General features: G+C 38.5%; 1 protein-coding gene across 1 annotated transcript in view; it reads left to right on the forward strand.

Annotated features, from left to right (window-relative positions):
- The window catches only part of LOC122790588 (collagen alpha-1(XXVII) chain-like), a 1,538,899-nt gene that overhangs the window by 75,294 nt on the left and 1,439,054 nt on the right, over positions 1-24,551 (forward strand). Inside the window, exon 3 of the mRNA XM_044058114.1 lies at positions 21,822-21,866. Coding sequence (XP_043914049.1) covers positions 21,822-21,866 — 45 coding nt within the window. The remainder of the gene's footprint in view (positions 1-21,821; positions 21,867-24,551) is intronic.

Below are 24,551 nucleotides of genomic sequence, written 5' to 3' on the forward strand. Positions count from 1 at the left end.
CTCCAGTGCTAAATCTATCTTCCTATATCCAATATTTATTTCCTTAATAGAAATCATTTCATAATTTCCAGATTCTAGCAATATTTTGTATACCTCATTGATATAATCCATAGTGTTATATAAGACTATTCTTCCTCCTTTATCCGGTTTCATTACTCGGATATCCTTATTCTTAATCAATTATTCTAAACAATTTCTTTCATCTGCATTCAAATTGTCCTTTATTTTCTGTTTATTAAACTTGTATACATCTTGACATACTATTTTTTCAAAACTAGTCACCTTCTTATGGGCCGGTGGTATGAACATACTTTATTGAATATTTAAACAATACCAGTGATTTCTTAAAATTTACACATAATGTTAGTAGTGAGGGCATTGCTTATTTGGACACATACATCAGTCACACCAATGAAGGTTTTCAATCAGAAATTTATAGGAAAGATACCTTTTCCAATGGGTGTCTGGAATATACTAGTAATCATCCTAGGCAAATGTTAAAAAATATATTTAAAGGACAGCCCGTATGTCATCCAGTTTTGAGTTAATGGAGAAAGAAATTAGATTTATTAGATCTATGTTTGTTAATAGGGGATACCCACTGTCTATGCTGAATGATGTTACAGCTTATGTCATCAGTGAATGGGGTAAGAAATACCCACCCCTTTTGGGGACAGAAATGATGAATATAAAATTTCGTACAGAACAGCCTGAGGAAATGACCTATAATAGAGTGTGTGTTTTAACATACTCACCTTATGTGAATTACATAAGAAATATTATTAGAAAACACTGGAATATATTAGTAGTTGACGAAGATGTTAAAAAAAGTAATAGGAGAAAGTCATAGTTTCATCAACAAAATGGATACGAATATAAGGAGACAGTTAGAAAAAATGGTGAACAACACAAAGACATTCAACACAAGTAGAACTACTAAAAAATGTGGGTTTTGCAAACAGTGTTATGCTATATGTGAAATGGAAGGATGTAGATTGAAGTATGTTAACAAGACATATGTCAAATTTAGAGCAGGTAATTGCAAAAGTAAAAATATTATTTATATGGCAAAGTGTATGTCATGCATAGCATTTTATATAGGAAAGACCGAAAGGTAATTTAGGAAGCGAATATATGACTATTTATATAAAATTAGGGTCAAAGATCTGAATAATGCACTGTATCAACATATTAATAAATGTGGGGGATACACATGTATTTAAATTTGCCATAATTGATCAAATAAATATATCACCCCGTGGAGGTAATTATAAAGCACTCCTAGGGAAAAGAGAGAGTGTATGGCATATTTTGACAGATGCTACTAGAGAGCCTGGAATGAATGATTCTATTACAGTAAAACCTTTCCTGCAATTGTTATAAAAAGTTTTAAATCATTTACATATGCCAAATCTGACATAAAGTTTGTATGTACTTTATATTATTCATTATTATTATTAATGGTTTTAAATGGTTTTTAATAGGTTTTTGAAGTTATTATATTCTAATATATTATAAAAATTATATTAAATAGTATTAGATAGAATTATGTTTTGTTAGGTTGGTTGGAATGTTTAGAATACAATGTTTATGAGTTTTTTTAGGTAATGTTATAGTTTAGCACATTTAGTTACACTAGCACTTTAATTCAGAATTGATGGTTGCTTTGGCACCAAAAAGTTTTTAAAAATGAAGTACATTCAATAAATGAATTGTTCTGAAGAAGTCTGCCTGTACAGATGAAAATGCTTAACTAGATGTATTGAAAGTTTTTTTGCTTGCAGTGTTTACTATTAAATACTTTGTCTTCCTGGCAACCAGTAAAGAAAGCCAATAAAACCAAATCCAAAAAACAAAGTCTGGAAGAAGAAATGGATGAACACCTAAACAGACTTCATCAGAATAACGTAAAATTAAAACACATCAAATATATACTCTATCATACAGCCAATAAACTAATTAATCAATTAATTAACCTATATAAAAAGTCTGTACAACTATAAAAAATACAATAAAAATAATTTAATTTAATTTAAATTAACATCAATTAAATAAAAGCATTTAATATTGATGGTCTCATTTAAACCGGGGGGTTTATCAGCCTTTAATTTCACCTGCCACAGTGTTTCCCTTTGTTCTACGTAGTTTTTATAGTCACCACCCCTTAAATCAGTTTTAACTACCTCCACTACTGAAAAAACAAATTTTTTGAAATTGTTACAAGTAACAGTTTAACATCTTTGATTTTAATGTTGTGAACAAGAACAACACCCTACACATGTTACAATTGTTACATGTAAACATATAATGTTGTATAAATTCCTATAAACAAAATTAGGTTTATTGCCCAAAAAAAATATCTGAATTGCCTTCAATGATTTTCCAGTTGTTCGCAAACTAAATTATCACATTTGTCAAAATTGGCGTGTTTGTTACTTGAAAGATTTAAAAAACTAGAGCTTGAGGTGTTTAATAAAGCTGGATAATATTGCTTACGTTTACTTAACACTTCGCTTATAGTTTTATTCAGCAAGTCTAATGGGTACCCTCTCTGAAGAAACAGATTTTTTATAAACTCAATCTCAAAACCAAGATCGATTTCATCCGAGGTCGCCCTAATGACCTGTCCCTTGGGAATGTTACAAATCATGTGTTTGGGATGTGCACTAGAATAATGAACATAACTGTTCGTAAATGTCTTCTTCTGAATTTCCCAACCGGAAATAAAATTTATTGTAAGACCCACATCTCCTAAAGTAAATTTCAAAAAACAATTTAACTTGTTTATTTCAAAAAGAAATTGATCCACAGTTGTTTTGTTCCCCTCCATAATAAAAACCAGATCGTCTACAAATCTCTGATAAAATAAAATGTTAAATTTATGTGTTAAAGACGTAAGAAAAACAGATTCCCACCAGATCATAATAATGTTGGCATAAGAGGGTGCAGCTGGGGACCCCATAGCTACCCCTCTCACCTGTCGGTAAAACTTGTCTTTAAAAATAAAAAAATTATTCTGTAAAATAATCTCAATGAACCTACAAATAGTGGCAATTTGTCCAGTTGAATGTTGCCCATTATTGGTTAATACACATCGAACAGCTTCTATCCCATCATCGTGTGGGATACATGTAAATAAAGGAATTACATCTAGAGTGAAAAGCACATGTTTGTTGGGATCAAAAATTGCCGTAGTGGCAAACAAATTCAATTTTGTCAAAAAATGCCAAGAATCTTGCAAGAAACTTTCTCGTTTGGTAACAATAGGACTAAGGGTGGCATCAATGACCAAGGAAATCCCTTCTGTAACCGAGTTTGGTGCTGACACTATTGGCCTAAAAGGAGGCTCAACAGCGTTCTTATGTGTTTTTGGAATCCCAAACAGGATCCCAATCCTAGGGTTTTTTATAACACAAAACTCATAAACATCAAGGTCTATTTCATTAGTCATTAAAGCTTCATAAAGAAAAGAATGGATTAAACGTTGTTTCTTTTTGATGTCATAAAGTGCAATTAGTTCATATTCTTCTTTATTCTGTAACATTTGCAACATTCTCAAACAATAAGCATCCTGTTTCATTATTACTATATTACCCCCCTTGTCACTTTTCATAAATCTAATATCCCCATTTCTTTGACATAGCTCTTGAAAGGCTTTCCTATCATTGTAACTTAAATTGTATTCTATTTTACCTTTGTTTGAAAAAATCCTTTCCACCTCATTAATACAAGCTTCCTCAAAAACTTTGATGGTATTATTAAGAATGGGGTTATAACTTGACGGTTTTTTTAACCTTTTTGTAACCTGTGGGACATCACTCAAGATGTAATTCAAGTTCATTTTTCTAGTGAACTTCTTGATGTAGACGATCTGGTTTTTATTATGGAGGGGAACAAAACAACCGTGAATCAATTTCTTTTTGAAATAAACAAGTTAAATTGTTTTTTGAAATTTACTTTAGGAGATGTGGGTCTTACAATAAATTTTTAGACATTCAGTTATGTTCATTATTCTAGTGCACATCCCAAACACATGATTTGTAACATTCCCAAGGGACAGGTCATTAGGGCCTGTCGGATGACCTCGGATGAAATCGATCTTGGTTTTGAGATTGAGTTTATAAAAAATCTGTTTCTTCAGATGCTGAATAAAACTATTATCCAGCTTTATTAAACACCTCAAGCTCTAGTTTTTTAAATCTTTCAAGTAACAAACATGCCAATTTTGACAAATGTGACAATTTAGTTTGCTCCTTAGAAATGAGTACAGATGGAGAGTCTATTAAAAGAATTCTTTTGAACAACTGGAAAATCATTGAAGGCAATTCAGATATTTTTCGGGTTTTGGGCAATAAACCTAATTTTGTTTATAGGAATTTATACAACATTAAGAAAGCTCTTGAATTTGATAATAATACATTGAGCAATGTTCGGTTTTATGTTGGTATGACCACCCAGTCCTCAATGTTTCGTTCGAGCAAGCACACATACAACAAAAAAATCAAAGATGTTAAAAGTGTTTTATTTAGACACTCTGTTACTTGTAACAATTTCAAAAAATGTGTTTTTTCAGTAGTGGAAAACTGATTTAAGGGTGGTGACTATAAATGAGACCATCAATATTAAATGCTTTTGAAATTCTTTATTTAATTGATGTTAAATTATTTTTATTGTATTTTTTATAGTTGTACAGACTTTTTATATAGGTTAATTAATTGATTAATTAGTTTATTGGCTGTATGATAGAGTATATATTTGATGTGTTTTAACTAGGTGTTCATCCATTTCTTCTTCCAGACTTTGTCTTCCTGGTTTGAGTCGTGTTTACCCGCTACATTATTTAACATTATATAGACGGTTAGCAGTGGTCTAGCAGGTCGTATTTAAGGTGTTGTTCCTGTTTTCGTTTTGGATATTCAACTTTAAGTATAACTGTTATTAATCTCTAAACTCCTTAGAACCCTTTATTTTTTCTGGTCTACCCTTAGTGTGAGTGTGTGTTTTACATTTCCCTTTACCGTTGGTAATCTCCAGTACCATCATTGGTAGTTCGCTTCCCCCCTCTACTTTACCATTAGGTAATCTTTCCTACCATTGCTGGTAGTGTTTCCTTTTGTGGTGTGATTGCTTGTTGTTTTTTTTCTTTCCTTGTCGTCTGCCTCTCCTGCATTTTTATTTAGAGCAATGGCAGAAAAATCTAAAAGCTCCACTACTGGATTTAAACAATGTAAAGGTATGGCAGGAAAATGCCAAACTCAGACGGCCGTGATTGTTGTATATATTGTTTGGGGGTGCCCCACTTAAGTACTGACTCAACAATCTTCCAGGGTATCAGTAATAGAGCCATGGTAGAACATAGAAATAAGCTTATCCTCAAAGGGCTTCTTAAAGACCCTTTCGCAGAAGCCTTGTCCAAGGTCAACCAGTCTCCTCCAGCCTCTGGTTCCAAAGCTTCCCGTTCAGTGCCGGCATCTCTTTCAGCAATGCCCATTAAAAAGCACAAACATGCATCTGCAGGTTCCTCTTTGGAACCAAACTCAAAGGTTCAGAAGCTTTTGGAAGAGACTGAATTTTCGGCACAGTTCCCCTTACCAGTGCCATTGACACCGACCATGCTGCTAGCTCAGACTATGACTCCTACTGCTCCCAGTTTGGCTACAGTTCCGACACTGGCACCGATTGTCAGTGCTGTTGTGTTGGTGCTGTTATCTCACACGGCTTCACAGATTTCCGGACATTCTGTCCCATTTTTGATGCCAAAGACTGACACTTCTACTCAGCCCAGGACCACTTTCTCCCCCTCCATCGATCCCTCTCTTGGACAGCTCCTTAGCCCCTTTCCTTGAAAGACCCGAGTCTCCTTCTGGATTATCCATTCACTCCACAAGAAGTTTCTCAGAGGTTGATATGATAAGGTTGGTGGATCAGATCCTGGCAGCCAGGGGTCTTCCCTCGTCTTTTCAGCTTACTCTCCCTTCTGGTGCAGGGGGTTTCTCTCCCATGACCCCTTCTTACTCTCCTCCTTTAACTTCTTCACAGGCTGTAGAGCTCTCATCTTCAGCTTCACAGGTTCAATTTACATTTGGCACTGATAATCTTTGTGTCTTCTATGCCAGGTACAGCTCTGGCTCTGACACCTTAGGTGCCATTGGGATTGACTGGTTCCTGAGATGGTGTGTTTACCATCACCCACGAGGGGGTCGAGTTGGCTCTGATTTTTTCTATGGAGCCAGCCTTGTCTCTTCAGGCTGTGCCAACAGAGGACCTGTCCTCGGTTCTGGTTTGTCAGGTGGGTCTCTTAGGGTGGGGTGTGACCTTGGGTCCAGGTTTGTCTGTCTTAGTTCCAGCCTCCCATCCCTTCTCAGGGGGTCCTGCCTTTCAAGCCTTGGAAAGAGACTTGGCCACTGCCTTGTCTCAGATGGCTCCTGTGTTACCGGAATCTCACGCTCTGACCCCAGGTTTATCGGTTCTACCACCAACCTCTACCCCTGGACAGCGAGCTCCAAGGTCATAAAATTTACCTACTAAAGGTGCACCCTCTTCCGGTGCTCCCACTGAAGAGCCACCTTGGAAGAGATTGTGTAAGATGAAACACCTTGATTCTCCTGAAGAATCTGTTGAGGAGGACACGGATTTTGATGAGGGGGGAGGGTTCCCCATGGTCACTCCTAGAAGATGTATCCTTCGGAGACATTCTTAAGATCCTATAACACAGGGGTGATTGGAAGACCAAAGACCCTTCTGCTGAGGAATCTGTGTACTTGCAGGCCTTTGGTGCTTGCTTGTCTACCTCCTGGGTTATCACGCCCGCTGACACCCTAATTAAATTGATCGCTCAGTGGGCTTGGAAGGCTGCTGATTCTGTAGAGCCTGTCCCAAGGAGACCTGACAAAATACCTTCCACCCCTGTGGACCATCCACATTGGGCAAAGGGCTTAGTAGTTGATGCCATGGTGGTGGTGATGGCGGTGACCAAAAAAGAACTAGCTGAGGAAAGTTCTACTGTTCATCCCCCTAACCGAGAGTCCAGGGCGATGGACAGATTTAGGAAGCGGGTCTATGCATCATCAACCTTTTCCATCAAGTCCTTGAACTTTTTGGCACACTTTACTAGATTCAGAGGGATCTGGTCAAGGAGCTGTCAGATACCCTGGTGGGAGCAGTGGCTCAGGGGGTTCAAGAGAAGATGGCCTCCCAGTTAGCTACCCTGGAGTCTATTTCAAGCTCCTCCATGAGGCTCATTGTGCATGCAACTGAAGGGGCAATCAGGTCAGCAGGTTCAGGTGCTGCTATTTGACGACATTCTTGGATGCACCTGTGTGAGTTTGCGGAACCATTCAAGTTTTCCTTCATCAGTATTCCCTTTGATGGATCCTTATTGTTTGGGTCCAACGTTAAGGAAACTCTGTCCAGGTGTGAAAAGGATGGAAAGACTCTGTCTACTGTGGGCGTATGTTTTTACACTCCTCAATGATCCTACTCCAGGAATCAGAGTGGCAAAATGTGGTTCAAGAAGTCTCAGAAACCTTTCCAGGACACTTGTGGTGCAAACTCCCTTCGGGGCAAAGGGAGGAGTTACAATGGAAGACACCATCCTAGAGGCAGGAGTGGTCCTCAGAATCAGGGTTCCAGGGAGTCCTTCTTTGGTCAACCCTATCAGCGCTCCTGAAAGGGGGCCCAGTTGCAGTTGGGGGAAGATTCTCCTTGCACCCAACTGCCTGGAAACACCTAACTACCGATGCCTGGGTGCTAAGGATTATTTCCCGAGGTTATTCAATCCCCTTCACCCTTTACCTGAGAACCTGAGCAAGACTCCCAAATGTTCCACCCAGTCAGAGGGATCAAGCAGCATTACAAATTCAAATGCTCCAAGAAGTGCCACCAGACCAGTTAGGATCCAGATTTTACTCAAGATTCTTTTTAGTGCCAAAGAAAACAGGGGACTAGAAACCAGTTTTGGATCTCAGCATTCTAAACAATTTGTTCAGCAGTCAAAATTCCGGATAGTCACGGTTCAGTCAATACTTCCCTTCTTAGAGGAAAATGATTGGATGTGCTCTATTGACTTTCAAGACACATATTACCATATAAAGATGGACAAATGCTCAAGAAAGTTTCTCTGCTTCCAGCTGGGAGCCAGTCATTACCATTTCAGAATGTTGCCCTTTGGTCTCACCACAGCCCTCAGGGTGTTCACTAAATGCATGGCAGTGGTCACAGCACATTGGAGGCTGCACAGATTCTGGGTGTTTCCTTATCTAGATGAATGACTCCTCACGCTTCCACCAGGCATCTACTTCTACAAACAATGGACTTCATTCTGGAACTATCTCAACAGTTGGTCATCATGGTCAATATTGCAAAGTCTCAATTGACCACTTCTGAAGATATGGAATTCATTGTCTCAACACCCTGTCTTGTGTGGCATCCCTTCCCTTCCACATGTTGGAGAAAATACAATGGCAGGTTCACCCTGTTCTTTATTCAAGCAAAATACCGGCTCAGCAAATTTTGCAAGCATTGGGTTCCATGGCAGCAGTGATCACGTTAGTCCCACTGGCAAGATTTCATATGAGACTTCTTCAATTGCTGCTTGTGAACCAATGGTCTATTCTAACCCACCCCATGAATCACCAAGATTTTATATCCAGCCGATGCAAAAATGACCTATCCTGGTGGATGCAGTCCAAGGAGATTCTTTTAGGCCATTCCTTTGTCCCCCCTCAGCCCAAGGCCATAGTGGCCACAGATGTTTCCCAGATGGGGTGGGGGGGATTTCTGGGGAAGACAATCCAAAGGCACTTGGTCCCCCTCCAAGGCCAATCTGCATATCAATGTTCTGGAGTTCAGGGCAGTGCTTCAAGTGTTGCAAACATTTAATTCTGTATTACCTCAAGGAACAACAGCTATTCAATCAGACAACAAGTCCGTAGTCTGGTACATCAACAAACAGGGGGGAACCAAGCCCTACCCGCTGTGTTGAGAAGCTCTTCGAGTGTGGCAATGGGCCATAACTTCCAACCGTTTTCTGATAGCAATGCACATCCCGGGGAGTTGAAACATGATTGCGGACAAACTGAGCAGGTATATCCTTTTGCCTCATGAGTGGTCTGTAAACTCCAGAGTGGCGAAAAAGATTTTTCTTCACTGAGGCCAGCCTTGCTGTGATCTGTTTGCCTCACCCTGTACAACAAGTGCAGAAGCTACTTTGCCATAATTCGCCCTCATGGGGAGTCTTCCAGAAACACTGTTCTCCTCGATTGGCCCCGGGTCTTCTTTATTTCTGTCTTTCTCTCTCTGATCCCTTACTTACTGGCCTTGACAAAAGTGATTTCCCTTTCTTTGACCTCATCTACGTTGCCGTCTGTGGATTCTGGACCATGTTCTGGACCTTCTGTGCCATCCTAAGGGATTAGTGCATCCCAGTCTACAGACCCTCAAGCTGACTGCTTGGTTTCTCCAATTCCATTAGTCGCAGGCATAGTGACATCCCTTCTCCTCTATGACACAAAAAGTCTCCTCTATGACACATTTTGTTGCCATCCCATAAACCATCCACCAGAAATCTCTACCATAGTAAATGGAAGCGATTTTCTATATTGGTTTCTAGTAATGGTCTGGACCCTTTTTGAGCACCAGTAGATAAAGTTTGGCTTCCACTGTTAAGGTTATTTTAGCAACTATTTCAAATTGCCATAACGGTTTCAGTGATCAGCCATTAATCTCCCTTTGGCCTTTGTAAGGTTTTTCTTAAGGGCACCATTCATCTAAAGCCCCCACTCAAGGATTTTCTACCACCATGGGACTTGACTGTTGTACTGCAGTCTCTTACATTACCTACATTTGAACCTGCAGACTCCTGTGACTTAAAATTTATTTCTTGGAAAATGTTGCTTCTTATAACTGTCACCTCAGTGAGACTAGTCTCCGAATTACAGGCTCTGTGTTCTAAAGCCCCTTATCTAGTTTTCCATAAAGACAGAGTGTCACTCAGAAGAAACCCATCCTTTCTTCCTAAAGTGATTTCAGAGCACAATATCAGTCAATCTATAGACTTCCCTGTATTCTTCCCAAATTTTTCTAATAAAGGCAAATACTGCTTGCATCTTCTGGATGCGCACAGGCAATTATATTTTTATCTGTTCAGAACTAAGGATTTTAGATAATCAGAACAATTGTTTCTGCCTTTCGAGAGTGCAACCTTGGGCAAATCTGTTTCTAAGGTATTCTAATAGTTAAGAGATTGCATTTCATTTATTTACATGAAAAAGAATTTAAGACTCCCTATGCCAGTGAATCACATTCTATCTGATCTGTGGCGACTTCAGCTGTTTTTCATTCTAAAGCTTTCATGTCAGAAAGCGCAGCTGCAACATGGGCTACTGCACATACTTTTATTACTCATTACAAGTTGGATATGTTCTCCAGGGGGAGACCCTCCTTTGGTTCTATGGTTCTCAAGAATGTTCTTCCATAGGGCACCCAGGATCTAAGGTAGCTGGGGACTCTGTCCCACAAGTCAAGAATAGATGAAGATTGACAGCATCAGATAAAGAAATTATGACTTACTATAAAGTTCCATCTGTGTTGTCAATCTTCATCTATTCTTGCCTCCCACCTCACCAGTCCCCTCCTATAGAGTTCTGGTGGAGTGACATGCTGTACTGGACAGAACTTCTGGCTTGAGCTAGGGTATTTTCTTCTGTAAGCCTGCAAACTCGATCTGAGGTAATGTAGAGAGTGGTATTGTGGATAGACTTGTAGCTCGAGAGATTTTTTTGGATGACTTGAGCTATTTCACTTCCAAGGATTGGAACCGCAGACCAACAAGTCAAGAATGGATGAAGATTGCAACATAGATGGAACGTTATGGTAAGTCATAACTTGTTTTTTTTAACTGGGGTGCACGGAAGAAGAAAACAAAAACAATCTTCAATATTTTTGCTTAAGTTCTGTACTTGAATAATGCCAGCAGTTTTGTCTCTTATTTTCATTTTTGAATGAAGTTCTAAAGTTTTTTCCAGCTCTTTTTTCAAACAAATACAACATTCCTAGACAATAAAAATGAGGAGTAAAGCTGCAACAGATGTGGACAACGCAACCTATGTGTCCTTGCTGTAAAATGTGTAACAGCGTTATCTTGGTGGATTCAGTTTACAGTGAGACAGCTGTTAATACTGGCATGTAGCTACGTATTGTTCCTTATATTGTATTTTTAAACACTGTTATATTTTTATATATGTCATTAATTATTGTAAAATGGCACACACATTTGCTGATTTATATTAGTTGTCTAAAGATTAGTAAGCTTTCTGTGCTACATTTATCAGAGTGCTCTAAAGCAGAATTAAAGTAACATATGAACTTATCCAAAAAGCATACCAAAGCTTTAGCATGAATTTGACATTAGTCATTTAAGTCAGTTCAAATTATTTTGCTTTTCCCATGTGGTTGGTACTCCCCTAAACCTTTTTTTCATCTGTCAACATCTGTGCTATAATTCACTAATGAAAAGACTCCATTTTTCTGTAACTTTCTCAGTAAAGCAAGGTAACTCATCATTGTTTTAAAATTCCAGTCCTTAAGGGCAGTCTTGTTGTCTGTCATGTATACCTTCTCATTTATTCAGTGCAGCACTCCTACCCTAACAGATTATCTCTGTAAATATCATATGCTGTTTTTTACTTTTAGATGAATACATTCATCCTTTTTTAATTTCTTTTTTACAGTTCTGCTTTATTTTCTCCTACTGAACTTTCATCCAGTGCGATAGCCATCTTTCAAGTAAGACATTAACCATAACTATACTTGGGAGTCCGTCATCTTCTCTGCCTTTACCCAGTTCACCCATTTGTTCCAGTGGAATGGGATTTAGGTTTTCCTGGGCTACTTAAAAGTCTTACAGCCCATTTCTCCCTGTCTGGAAACTCCCATCGGCCGTGTGAAAATCAGGCAGTAGAGAAAAGGCCATCTTGCTGGCTCTGGGGTGCAGCCTACCTTGTCCCCATGGGAATACCCACCTCAGTGACTCCTCCAAGCCTGGACTCACTGCCCCCTGAGAGGACCCATGCCATTGAATGATACTTTCCACTAGGCTACTTAGTGTGCATGCCGTAATGGTAGCACAAGCTTGACCAGCTATGAGGTCCACTGGATGGAAACCTCATTTTTTTGCTAGGTTTCATTAATTTGGTTAGCTAGAGCTGCCTCTCTCCCTCCATGATGGGTGAGCTGGCAATGTTTAGTCACTCCCATCCTCCCTGGCCAGCTTTGATTTGGGACCCAAGCTGATGGGTTTGCCTGTGACTTAGTCATGGCTTGACACCTCTACTCCATGAACCTGAGCCTGGAAATCCACCAGTAATTTGACCATTGCCCTGTACAAATGCAACAACACCTTTATATCCATGTAGCCTACAATTTCTTACAGTACACTTATGACACAACTGATAAGCATTTTGGTTACCATTTTCAAGCAAATGTTTTGATTTCAAATCTTTTAATATTGTGATTTCAATATTTTTATAGTTAGAATAATATACTTCAAACACTATGGAGTCTGACCCCGTTCCTTAGCATGTATATCTTCCCCCAGAAAGCAAAAAAAAACAAAGATAAACCTTTGCTCGATCTGCTGAATAACAGATGTAAAGATCTTACTTTAAGCTGAATGACTCCACTGTAAGGCTACTTTGCAGATAAGCATTACAGTGGACTAGTGTGGAAAAAGGCTTTTTGTTCCTACCCAACTACTTTAACTGGTACTTAGAAGTAAAGGAAAGGAAGGAGGGTGTTTTCTTATTATACTATATAAGGTTGGCCACTATGAGGGTGGAAGGAGCTTAGCAATAATGCATTCAGTTCTCCTTCTTAAACTTGCAGCTTATTTTCAGAAACTGCTGACAGTCTGTTGCAAAACTGAATGGGATATGTTTCAAAATGTACCTTGTGTGTCATACTCACTGTGAATGCAAAGAATGCAAATACCAAATAAGAGTTATGTAATCACTTCAGCTCTAGTACTAAAAATGAGGGGGGTGCTTTCTGAAATCAGGAGACACACCATATGTATTTATGATTTACAGTCATAATCTTCATTACAGATCATGCTGAAAAATGGAAATCAGAGTCATGCTAACTAATTCATTGTCTGCAAGAGGGTTACTGCACTTTATGTATTCCATCTTCATTGGTCACTGTAAAATCTTGTCATATAATGTACATCATCTGAGGCCTAAATAAGTGTCTTTTTTAGTATCTCACTGCTATTTTTCTGCTGTGTTAAACATTCTCTAGTGTTTCCTGATGAAACTAGGGTAGCTAGCAGCTGTAGCATAGTCCAGATACTGGATTGCTGCTTCTGGGTCTGTGTATAGTGCCTGTTCGTTCTAAGCACATTTTCCAGGCCATCTTCGATTGGAAAGGGCCCTTCTGCTCTCTAGTAAGAGAAGTGTGCTGCTTGTAACCTGTCTGGTAAAGGGTAATTGGTCTAGGGCATGGAGTAAGCATCCTCATTCATCATTTTGACCCTTTTAAAGTTTTTTTAAGTTTTTTGCTCCTGGTATTTAAGCCCTGAGTTTGAGCAAGTTTCTGCTTGTTTGTGCTTTGCGTAGTATCGCTCACCTCTGCATGATTGCGCACCATAGCCAGACAGATAAATTCAACAATTTTTCCCTTAGATACAGCTGTAGCACATTAGTGTAGCCCTAATCCTTAGTACTTTTCCGGTCAAAGAAGTACTGCTAGTGAGCAGTAAGCTATTAAACCACCAGCAAAATACCCTGACAGAAATATCCATCCACTGAGCTCCTCCTTGATTGGTCCTGAAAAGCCCCCCTTTGTGATAACAGTTCTTCAACCCAGGATTGTGTACAGTTGGACTACCCTTGTTTCTCCTGCCAACCTTGTTGACTTTGGTCGCTTGAGGTAGTGTAGCAAATGCCTCATGTACACTGACAACCCCCTACTAATAACACACTCTAGAACAGAGTGTGAGAGATGTACCTACACCAAAAATTTTGAATCCATGCTCTCTCGCACTCAAAACAGTAACATGAAGAGATTGTCAACCCATCCACCACTACTTATGCACATAGTACCACTACTGATACACGTAGTATGCATCAAACACAAAAATCAACATACACAGAGGGTCTCTCAAACAACTTACTGAAGTACCAGAGACCTCCAAAACACAAGACTACTGCAACTAACACAGTTCTCACAGCACCCATGACACATAGTAACACCAGTGTCTCATGTACCAAGCTCATAAGGCATAACACTCAAAAAACAAATATTCTTGTCAGTGGAGACTCCATAGTGAGACACATGGATGTCGCACTCACCAGGTTGGACAAGGAGAAAGTCACTGTCAGCAGCCTGTCCAGTGCCAGGATTTGTCAGATCACTCATGCACTGAGGTCTCTCAGCAACAAGTACCATTATGACTCTGTCATAGTTCACATTGGCATGAATGACCTGATACATACTGGACTAAATGAAATGAGCTCTCTGAGTATGTGCTCCAGGTAGGTATGTCCGTAGCCTTGAGCAGCATACTACCCTCACCTAGAATGATGCCACAGTATAAACAAAAGTGATCAATTTCAATAATTGGCTTAGTTTTTGGTGTCAAGTCAAAGAGAATCCAGTTTCTGTCAGCCTAAGATGCAATGGACGACAAACATTGCTGCTTTGTCAGAGGCGGTTTGCACCTGGCACCACTAGGCTTTCGGCTGCCAGCAAAAGCTCTTGCTTCCCCATAGTGCCTTTTTTAGGCAGTGTCTTGAAAACAAACTTACCAATGTGAAATTTGCCAATTATAACAAAATAAGAGTCATGCTGATAAATCCTATGAGCTTAAACCAAAAACGGCACACCCTGGAAACACTTCTATCACTGGAAGATGTAGATGTCTGTGCCATTACAGAAACCTGGTTCAAGGCCTCAGAGAGTACCCTAGCAGTGCAAGGCTACAATGCCTTCCACGCCTTCAGAACACAAAATTAATATGTGAGAACTAAAGGAGGCAGTGTTTCTGTCTATATTAGAGATAAATTCACCACCCTTCTAGTTAGACTGGGCAACTCCATGAAGTTACTCCAAGTTCAGGTTACTGTGGATAAGACCTCCATTCAAGTCATAGCCAGTTAAAGAAGCCCCTCCATGGGTCATGATGCGCACAAAGCCTACTTGACCAAAATGGAGTCAATCCAAATATTCCCAAACACTCTGGTTATGGCAGATTTCAATTATCCCACCATCAACTGGGAAACTTACACTAGCCCTAACTTGCTAGTGCAAATGTTCCTTGACTTTGTTAACTCAAATGCCCTGAATCAAATTGTTCATACCTCAACAAGAGGAACAAACATACTAGATCTGGTTGTGAATAACATGTGAAACAGATGCACTGCTGCAACTGTCAGACCCTCATTAGTTAAACCTGGCCACTAATCAGTCACCTTTGAGCTAGCATTCACACCAGAACTCACAAAGGGTGAAATCAGACTGAAAAACTTCACATAGGCAAACTATACCCTAGTAAAACCGAGGTTTACTAGGTAAAGGTATAAATTCATTGAAAGCCCCAACCCCAGCTGGAAGTGGTAACTACACCAAAGCTTCCACTAAAGCCCTGTACAATCATTTGCATAAGTGTATAGACTTGGCTGTACCAGAAAGAATCAAAGCCAGAGCCCCAAGTGAAAACAACCTACCATGGTAGACAGCCAGCATTAACAAACTTTACAATAAATGCAAAAAGTTGCTGTCTAAGAAACATACCCCTCAACCTGGAAACCTCAAAAATCTGGAAAAAGGCCCATGAAAAATAGGTACAAATCTGTATGCTGATTAACATAAAATTTACATACATAATTATGTAATCCTGCCCACTTTAATGGAATTGTGGATGCCAATTTTCAAACGCAAACTGAAGAACAGACAACCAAAATATGACCCCATTCCAGACCCTGTAGTAAATTATTTTTTTTTTCTTGAAATTTGTAGCAATGATGTTTACTGGAAAGGGAGAAAATGATGAACCTCAGGATTTTGATTTTGGTGACTTGGGTATTGTGGTAAAAGTAGGCCATTTAGTGGTAGGCAATTTTCTAATCTTAGCAAAAGAATATTATAGTTTGCTAGGACCTCCAAAAACATTCTCCGTGGCCTACTGATCAGCGGCGTAGCTTGAGTTTGCCCAGCCGTTAAGTAAACATACCAATAAGTAAATCTAAATGCGTACACAGTAAGGTTAACACAAACAACATGAATGCACAGTTTCTCCTGCCTGCAAGTAAAAATGCTGATAAGACAACTGCAGCCGGTTTCTCCTGCAGCCAGCCGTTAAGTAAACATGCCGATAAGAAGAAAATCTAAATGCACACACAGGTCACATAAACATGAAAGCACAGTTTCTCCTGGGTGCAAGTAAAAGTGCTGATACAAGTTCACATAACACAAGTAAAATGCTGATAAGAAGTAAATGCACATACAGTAAAGTTGAAGTTCACATAACACACACACATTCTCCTGCCTGCAAGTGAAATGCTGATAAGAAGTAAATGCACACACAGTAAAGTTCACATAACACCCACCCAATAAGATTCTGCTGCCTGCAAGTAAAAATGCTGATAAGAATTAAATGTAAATGCAGACACAGTAAAGTTCACATAAACAACATGAAAGCAGTTTCTCCTGCCTGCAAGTAAAAATGCTGATACAAAATACAACTGCAGCCAGTAAAGTTCACATAACATCCCTCCCAATGCCAGTAAATGAAAGTAGTTTTCCCTGCAGCTGGCCTTTAATTAAACATGCCAATAAGAAGTAAATCTAAATGCACACACCATAAAATTCACATAACATAAAAGCACAGTTTCTCCTGCCCGTAAGTAGAAATGCTGATAAGACAACTGCAGCCAGTAAAGCACAGTTTCTCCTGCAGCCAGCCGTTAAGTAAAATGCTGCGGTGTGCACACACAGAGTAAATTAATTTAAATTGCAGCCAGTAAATGATAGCACAGTTTCTCCTGCTCGTAAGTAGAAATGCTGATAACACAACTGCAGCCAGTAAAGCACAGTTTCTCCTACAGCCAGCCGTTAAGTAAAATGCTGCACTGTGCACACACAGAGTAAAGTAATTTAAACTGCCGCAAGTAAATGAAAGCATAGTTTCTCTTGCAGTTAGCTGTTAAGTAAAAATGCTGTGCTGTGCACACACAGAGTAAAGTAAGCTAAACTGTCTGCAGCCAGTAAATGAAAGCACAGTTTCTCCTGCAGCTGGCCGTTAAGTAAAAATGCTGAGCACATGAAAGCACAGTTTCTCCTGCAGCTGGCCTTTAAGTAAACACTCACATACAGAGTAAAGTAATCACAAACAATGTGAAAGCACACAGTTTCTCCTGCAGCTGGCCATTAAGTAAAAATGCTGCGCACATGAAAGCACGATTTCTCCTGTAGCCGGCAGTTAAGTAAACACTCACAGAGTAAAGTAATCATATAAACAAAGTGAATGCACATAGTTTATCCTGCTTGGCTGAAAGTAACAATAGTCACATAAACAACAACAGTTTCTTCTTTGTTTTTTTACCTGGAGAGCTGAGCTGAGCCTGGGAAAATGTGCAGCAGTTAAATAAGTCTGCTGTTTGTCTTGGAGAGCTGAGCCGGGGAAAACCTGCAGCCGTTAAATAAGTCTGCTGTTTGTCTTGTATTTTTTTTAAACCAGGAGGAGGACCTGGACAGTTGCAAGGTATGTGGGGGGTTTAACTGTTCCTTATACAATAATTAGTATTCCCAACCATGCATGCTGATTGGACAAACCAGTCAGAGTACTCATTGTAAATCAAACGTTCCTCGCAGGAACAAGTCCAGTTAGTTTTCTCCTGGCTACTTGGAGGAGAATTTAAAATGTCAAATAAATAAAATGCTTTCACCAGTAAACTGCTGCATGGAGTGGAATGCAATGTGCTGCAATAAAACTTAATGGTAATGCCGTCAGCTCCGTGATAAATAGCCAAGTGGCATATTAAATTAGTTAATTCCTCACAATGCCAGACAACGCATCTAATTTCTAAATGTGAGGTCAACTTTTACTCATTTTCTCAAAGTCTTCTCAAATCACGTAGGCTTTCTACACAAAAAAGGCAAAGACAGTCAGCAATGTGCTGGGCAGCCACTCTGAATGCCAAGTACATGCCTTTAATGCCCCAGACTATCAGAAGCAGGCGGCAAGACTTTTTCTCGTTAAATGATGTCATTATATAATATCAAGAATCCACGACTGGGTTTGGGTAACAACTCCTGGCCACCTAAACTAAAGATTTAAATGTCTTCTAAATAAAACAGTAATAACAGGGAATATTGGGGTCGAGTAAGTGAGTGACTTAAAGTAATACTTTTCTTTACACTAAACTTTCCTTCACTAGTGGCACCAAAACTGTATTCAGCAAAACTTATGTACACGGTAACATCTGAAACAGAGTTAATTCCACTTGAGCAGCATTGGAGGAGCCAAGCTGGGGAAGAAAGCTGTGCTGTGCACACACAGCAGGCCGGTCTGCAGAAGCTGATGTCACCGTGCATGCCCTGCACGTGATGACATCAGGAGGAAAAAAAAAGAGAATTCAGAAATTAAAGGGGGGATGTGAGAATTCATGGCACACCAATATTTTGCCCTCAAAACTGGTATTTACCAAGGAATTTGTTACAGTTGAGAGATATGCTAAGAAAACAAAGGCAAGACCCCAACAATGGAAAAGCACCCTCCTCAACCTCAACAGGCAAATAAGACATTTCAAGTCCTCTAAGGGCTCCTTTGAGAAAAACCTAGCAAGCACAGCCAAGGATAACCATAAGGCCTTTTACAGCTGCGTACGTAGCCTAAAAGGTAGGACCCGAGCATGTGCAGAACTAGTGACTAATGGTATCACACACACTGACCCCACAGAGATAGCAAACCTTGTAGTGGATAAGTTTGATGAAAATTTCACTCACTTATCCCCTCCAAACTTATCACAAACCTTTCCTGAAACTCCCTCCCACCCTACATATCGGAAGAGCAGGTCATTAAAGCCTTGTCCAAGGCAAAAAACAGCCTCTGTGGGACCAGATGGCATCCCAGGCTGTCTTCTAAACAGGCTAAAACATGAATTAACATCACCATTAATTACCCTTTTCAATCATAGCCTAACCATGTGCTTTGTTCCTGTGGAATGGAGAACAGTAACAGTTATTCCCCTCCACAAAGGTGGCCTAGCAACAGACCCAGGGAATTACAGACCCATAAGCCTGACCAGCCTTATCTGTAAAGCCATAGAAGATATCATTATGGACCTCATAAATAAAGACACAGGCGACCTCCAAATCCTGGATCCAGCCTCGTCAAGGGCAGATCCTGCCTGTTAAATCTGTTGGATTTCTTTGAAAATGTTACCAGGACTATTGACAAGGGCAAATCTGTGCACACAGTATTCCTCAACTTGCAAGGGCTTTTGACACAATTCCACACTCAGGCATTACTGGTAAACTTAGCAAACTAAATGTAAATCCCTTTGTTGTAAGATGGATTGCCAACTGGCTCACAAACCAGATGCACACTATCAAAGTGGGTGACTCCACATCAACCAGCAGACCTGTCATCAGTAGGTTGCCAGAGAAGTCCGTCCTGGGCCCCCTACTGTTTGGTATATACTTCTCAGAACTTCAAGCCAAACCTAAGGGGTTGTGGCTGACCAAGTTTGTGGATGACTGCAAACTGGGTGTAATTGAATCCCCAAATGATGTCACTATACTCCAAGAGGGTCTTACACAGACCAACAACTGGTGTCTTAGGCACAGTCTTAAACTGAATGCATAGAAATGCATTATCATTCCCTTTGGCAAAAACAATGTCCCTTCACACTATCAAATCTACAACAATACCCTAAGTACCTATGAAGTGGTAAGGGATCTGGGATCACAAGCAGACTGCAACCTTAACTTCAATCACCATGTGTCTACTATAGTAAAGAAGGCTTTCTACGTAACACACATGATTAGTAAAGGGATCATCTCAAGAGCAAAGGAAGTTATAACTCCTCTGTACTTGGCACTAATCCAGCCCATAGTTGAGTGTAATGTCCCATTCTGTATGTACTGTACAGAGCAGCTGCAGCAACTGGAGAGACCTCAGAGGTTTCTAAAAAGATCAAGTGACTCCAGCATGTGCCATACACAGACTGACTGAAGTCTCTGTCACTATACTCTGTATCGTATAGACTTCTTAGGGGAGGCTTATGCCTGGCTTATAGAGCAATGTCAGACCCAAACCTAATGAACTTGCTGCATATCTGTAAATCAAACGGCACTAGAGTTACCTGTTCCAGTGACATAAATATAGCCTGCGACTTAAATAGGACATGCTGGAGGGACAGAATTGTCTCCCAGCGACTGCTGCATCTTTGGAATAGGCTACCGATTGATGTGAAACTGAGCACCTCTATGACACTGTTCAAGAGGAGTCTGGATGAGTGGATGGAGAACATACATTCTTACCAGGGATAGCACCCACAGCCCTCCTGGATATGGGCATTCATTACTAAATGCTGTCCTGGGTATTGACTAGCATATCTATGGTATTACATTTGGATGGATCAGCTAGGCTTGAAATGACCTCCATGTTGAGAGCCTAGTAAACTTCTATGATCCTGTTAAGAATTTCTTAAGAGTATTGTCTACAACATTATTCCCTGCATAATGTAATCATCAGTTTGAATGCCCCCCTTGAAAAAAGAAATCTTAATTTACCCTTTCATTTGTTATAATTTAATCTAACCTAAGTAACAGTGCTTTGTACTGTCTTCCTGTCCAAGCAGTACATTGTGGCTGTTTACATTAAGTGTAGACTGGTCATGATTTATTGTTTAATATGCCGAAGTTGTATATTCTTAACACTTATTGTATCACACCTAAAACTGATGCAGTGACATGTGCTGTGACCATCACAAGTAATATATTTTTACAGTACTGTATGAGAAGGAAATTAAATGTTCTGCTAGAAGCTACTCTGATTTGAACCTGAGTCTTCAAAATTGTTTTGCCTTAAATATATAAAAACAAACTTTTTTAAACACTTTTGTTCAGTTGTCCAGAACCATATATTTCAGCTGTCCCTGATTTTGCATGGCATCCATGTTTTGGCTGAAATTTTTGCCTTATCCCTCTTAAAACACCTGATTTTTTTTTGTAAAGTTGTTGAGTTAAAGTTAATCAGCATTTTGTGAATACATGTTGCTTTGTTTTGATTACCATTAAGTTTACAGTTTACTTATTTCTTCTGTAACATTTTGCATTACCGAGTTTGTTTGTTGTGGTGTATCTCTTACTGTATTTATACTGACATTGCTTTATACTGATTATATTTTGCACCTTAGGCTCCATAGATCAGTGTTTATTACCTGGTTATCAAAGATATAAATAAAAAATATACATAAGCAACATGTGTGTGATATTTGTAAATTATTTTTGATCAAATTACTGGTTAAAAATTTTCATGTAGAATTACAGAGCATTTGCAGTCTATACAAAATACCATGCTGATATGTTGAACCAATTTCTTCCTCATGTAAGGTAAAGCACTCAAATTTAATTTTTATTGCCTGCTTTGTAAATAACAAAAATAGCAACATGTAAGAATATAAAACTGCAATGACTGTAACATATCCACTGTTATTGTCTAATGTATTAGTTTAAGGGAGGCAGCATGAAACAAGTGAAATAAGAACTTTTAATAACTGATGTGAGGCTGAAATAACCATGGTGTTGCATTGATTTAGGGTGAACCTGGTGAAATTGGAAAGGCTGGAAGTGTTGGTGAACGGGTAAGTTTTGTTGTAGAAAATATTTTTATATTAGTTTTCACTTGTGATTTCTGAAAATCTTAAGGTGATTCAGTTTCATGGGTGTATATTTGGAAAATAGCTATATCATTTATAATGTATATTTGGGTCTGCATTTATATTAATGTTTGTATGCCAATGATGTTATTGTTTGTAAAGTTCGAGTAAAATTTTCTGAAAATTGTAAATATCATTTATGCAGCACTGTTTCTGTTTGCTGTTTGGCCCATTTAGCTGAAAATGGTACATGGACCAGTCCACCTATATGGTTAACAAATAAAATATCTTTGAGTTGATCACTCAGGTCTGACCTTAGGTAAACTGGCACTCTATACAAAAAGGCTCAATGCTAAAAATATCTGATTAATCACTGCCAGCATCATTGTTAAAATAATAATTTAATTAACACTTACATCACCTTCAACACTGCTTCTCTTTTAAATTGCATCATTCCTCTCATCTCAAAAGTCCAGAATTCTGCAGAATGTGCCTGATTTTATTGCATCCTTTATAAAATTTTTGATTTTTAGGTAAATTGCAGTCAGACAAGTTAGTAAAGCCAGGCATTGGACTACAGGTTAACTGTCTGAAACATGGCTTTGTGCCTACATTTGAATATTGTGAGCTCTCTGCTCTGTGACCTCACTGTATAACTGTACTGTGAAGTGTCTTGACTTAACTTGAATTGGCAAGTCAAGTGAAGCACCCCCCTTGTTTTTTTTTTTAGAACAAAGAAATGGTTTAATTGCACATCCTCTCTTTTATTTATTGTGTCATCCACAATTTCTCTTTCAATTAATAATTCTTGATATCGTTTCCCTTTTTTTTGTCATATATATATATATATATATATATATATATATATATATATATATATATATATATATATATATATATATATCCCTCATTTTCTTTCCATTCTCATCTGTATTATTTTCATTAAAATATAGTCTGTATTATTTAATATGATGGGTCTCCAATTTCATTCTTTTTACTTTTTTCCAAATTAATTTTACTATCCCACTGCGTAACTCTTCATAAACAAACCTTCCTCCAACCATTCATTATTTTTATAAAATAAAATTTCTGCCAGTCCAGTAACTTCTTATACATTCTATATCCTGTATCATCTGGACCTGATACTGAGTCATTTACTTTCCTAAGTACTTCTTCCAACTACAAATGTAACTGAAGAAAGCAAGGCACAGAAGCACAACTGGAAGCATAAAATGTTAAAGTTTAATGAGATAAGCGCTTTCACACCAAATACTAGTGCTTCTTCAGACCATATAAAATGTTAAAAGTTTAATGAGATAAGCGCTTTTACACCAAATACTAGTGCTTCTTCAGACCATATGGTCGGAAGAAGCACTAGTATTTGGTGTGAAAGCGCTTAGCTCATTAAAATTTTAACATTTTTTGCTTCCAGTCATGTTTCTGTGCCTTGTTTTCTTCCGTTACATTTGTTGTTGGCTTGCAGGCACAGTTCATTCCTTGGGGATTTTCTTCTTTACTTCTTCCAACTCCGTAATAGTAATTTATTTTTCAAATTATTCCCTAACTTGTTCCAAAAATGTTTTTCTTTTCCATCCACTTTTATTTTCTTTCTTTTTTTTTCTTATACATATTTTCCACAGGCTGTACTGCACTACCCATTATTTTCCCTTGTGTTCTTTTTATTTCACCATTTGCATCTTTCATTTCTGTCATTATAACATCCTCTTTTAATATTTTACCCAAATATGCAGATATTGTCTCCCTCCTTCCTTGTAGAAAATCTCTTTCTTTAAACACTAAAGCCTCAGTTTTCTCCTGATGAGTTTTTTGTAGCTCTTTTTCAGCATCATAATATTCTCTTACATTGTTGCCTAACTTCTTTGATAAATTTCTATATATTTTCTCATGCCTTAGCTTTCCTTCCTTACTTTGTCCTGCTATTGAAAAAAACAAAACAACTTTTTATACTGTTTTGAACTCTGTCCAACATTCAGATCACTTTTTATAAAAAAAATCTCTCAGTTATACGATCCTTCCATAACTGCAATGCTTTACATTCTCTAATTTTATTCCATAATTCCTCATTTATTCTTTTTATTCTTTTTCCTGTTTTTATATACTCTTTCTTCCATCACTTCTATCCATATTGCCAAATAATGTGAAAAACCTATTACAACCATACCACCATTTGCTATCACCAGGCCTTCTGATAAAATAATGTATTTCATTTCCAAGTAGCCCCCTTCTGTAAGTTCATTGATTTTCATTCCACACAGTTAATTTACTGCATTTCATCACATCTTTTCCTGTCTTTTTAGTTTTTCCCCTTAAATCACAATTAGAATCTCCACAGTTATGATTTTCATATTAATTACTACGTAATCTAGCATTTAATAAAACAGATTCTGTCTTTCTTTACTGGTTACATATGCGTATGATGCTATGATCCTGTAAACATGTTCTTTCCATCTCAAACCCACAACCGTCTTCCCGTCCTTACCAGTGTTACATCTAATATTTTTACCCTTTTTATACATTATTGCCACTCCAGCATACTGTTCACTTAATAAATTACATATTAAATTTCCACCACACAATTTTTCTGTTTGTAATCTCTCATTTGTCATAAATCCTACATCCTCTAATAAAATAACATCCACATCACATTTA

The sequence above is a fragment of the Protopterus annectens genome, chromosome 16.part0 (genome assembly GCF_019279795.1).
Source record: "Protopterus annectens isolate FY-2018-M chromosome 16.part0, PAN1.0, whole genome shotgun sequence".
Classification (NCBI taxonomy): Eukaryota; Metazoa; Chordata; order Ceratodontiformes; family Protopteridae; genus Protopterus; species Protopterus annectens.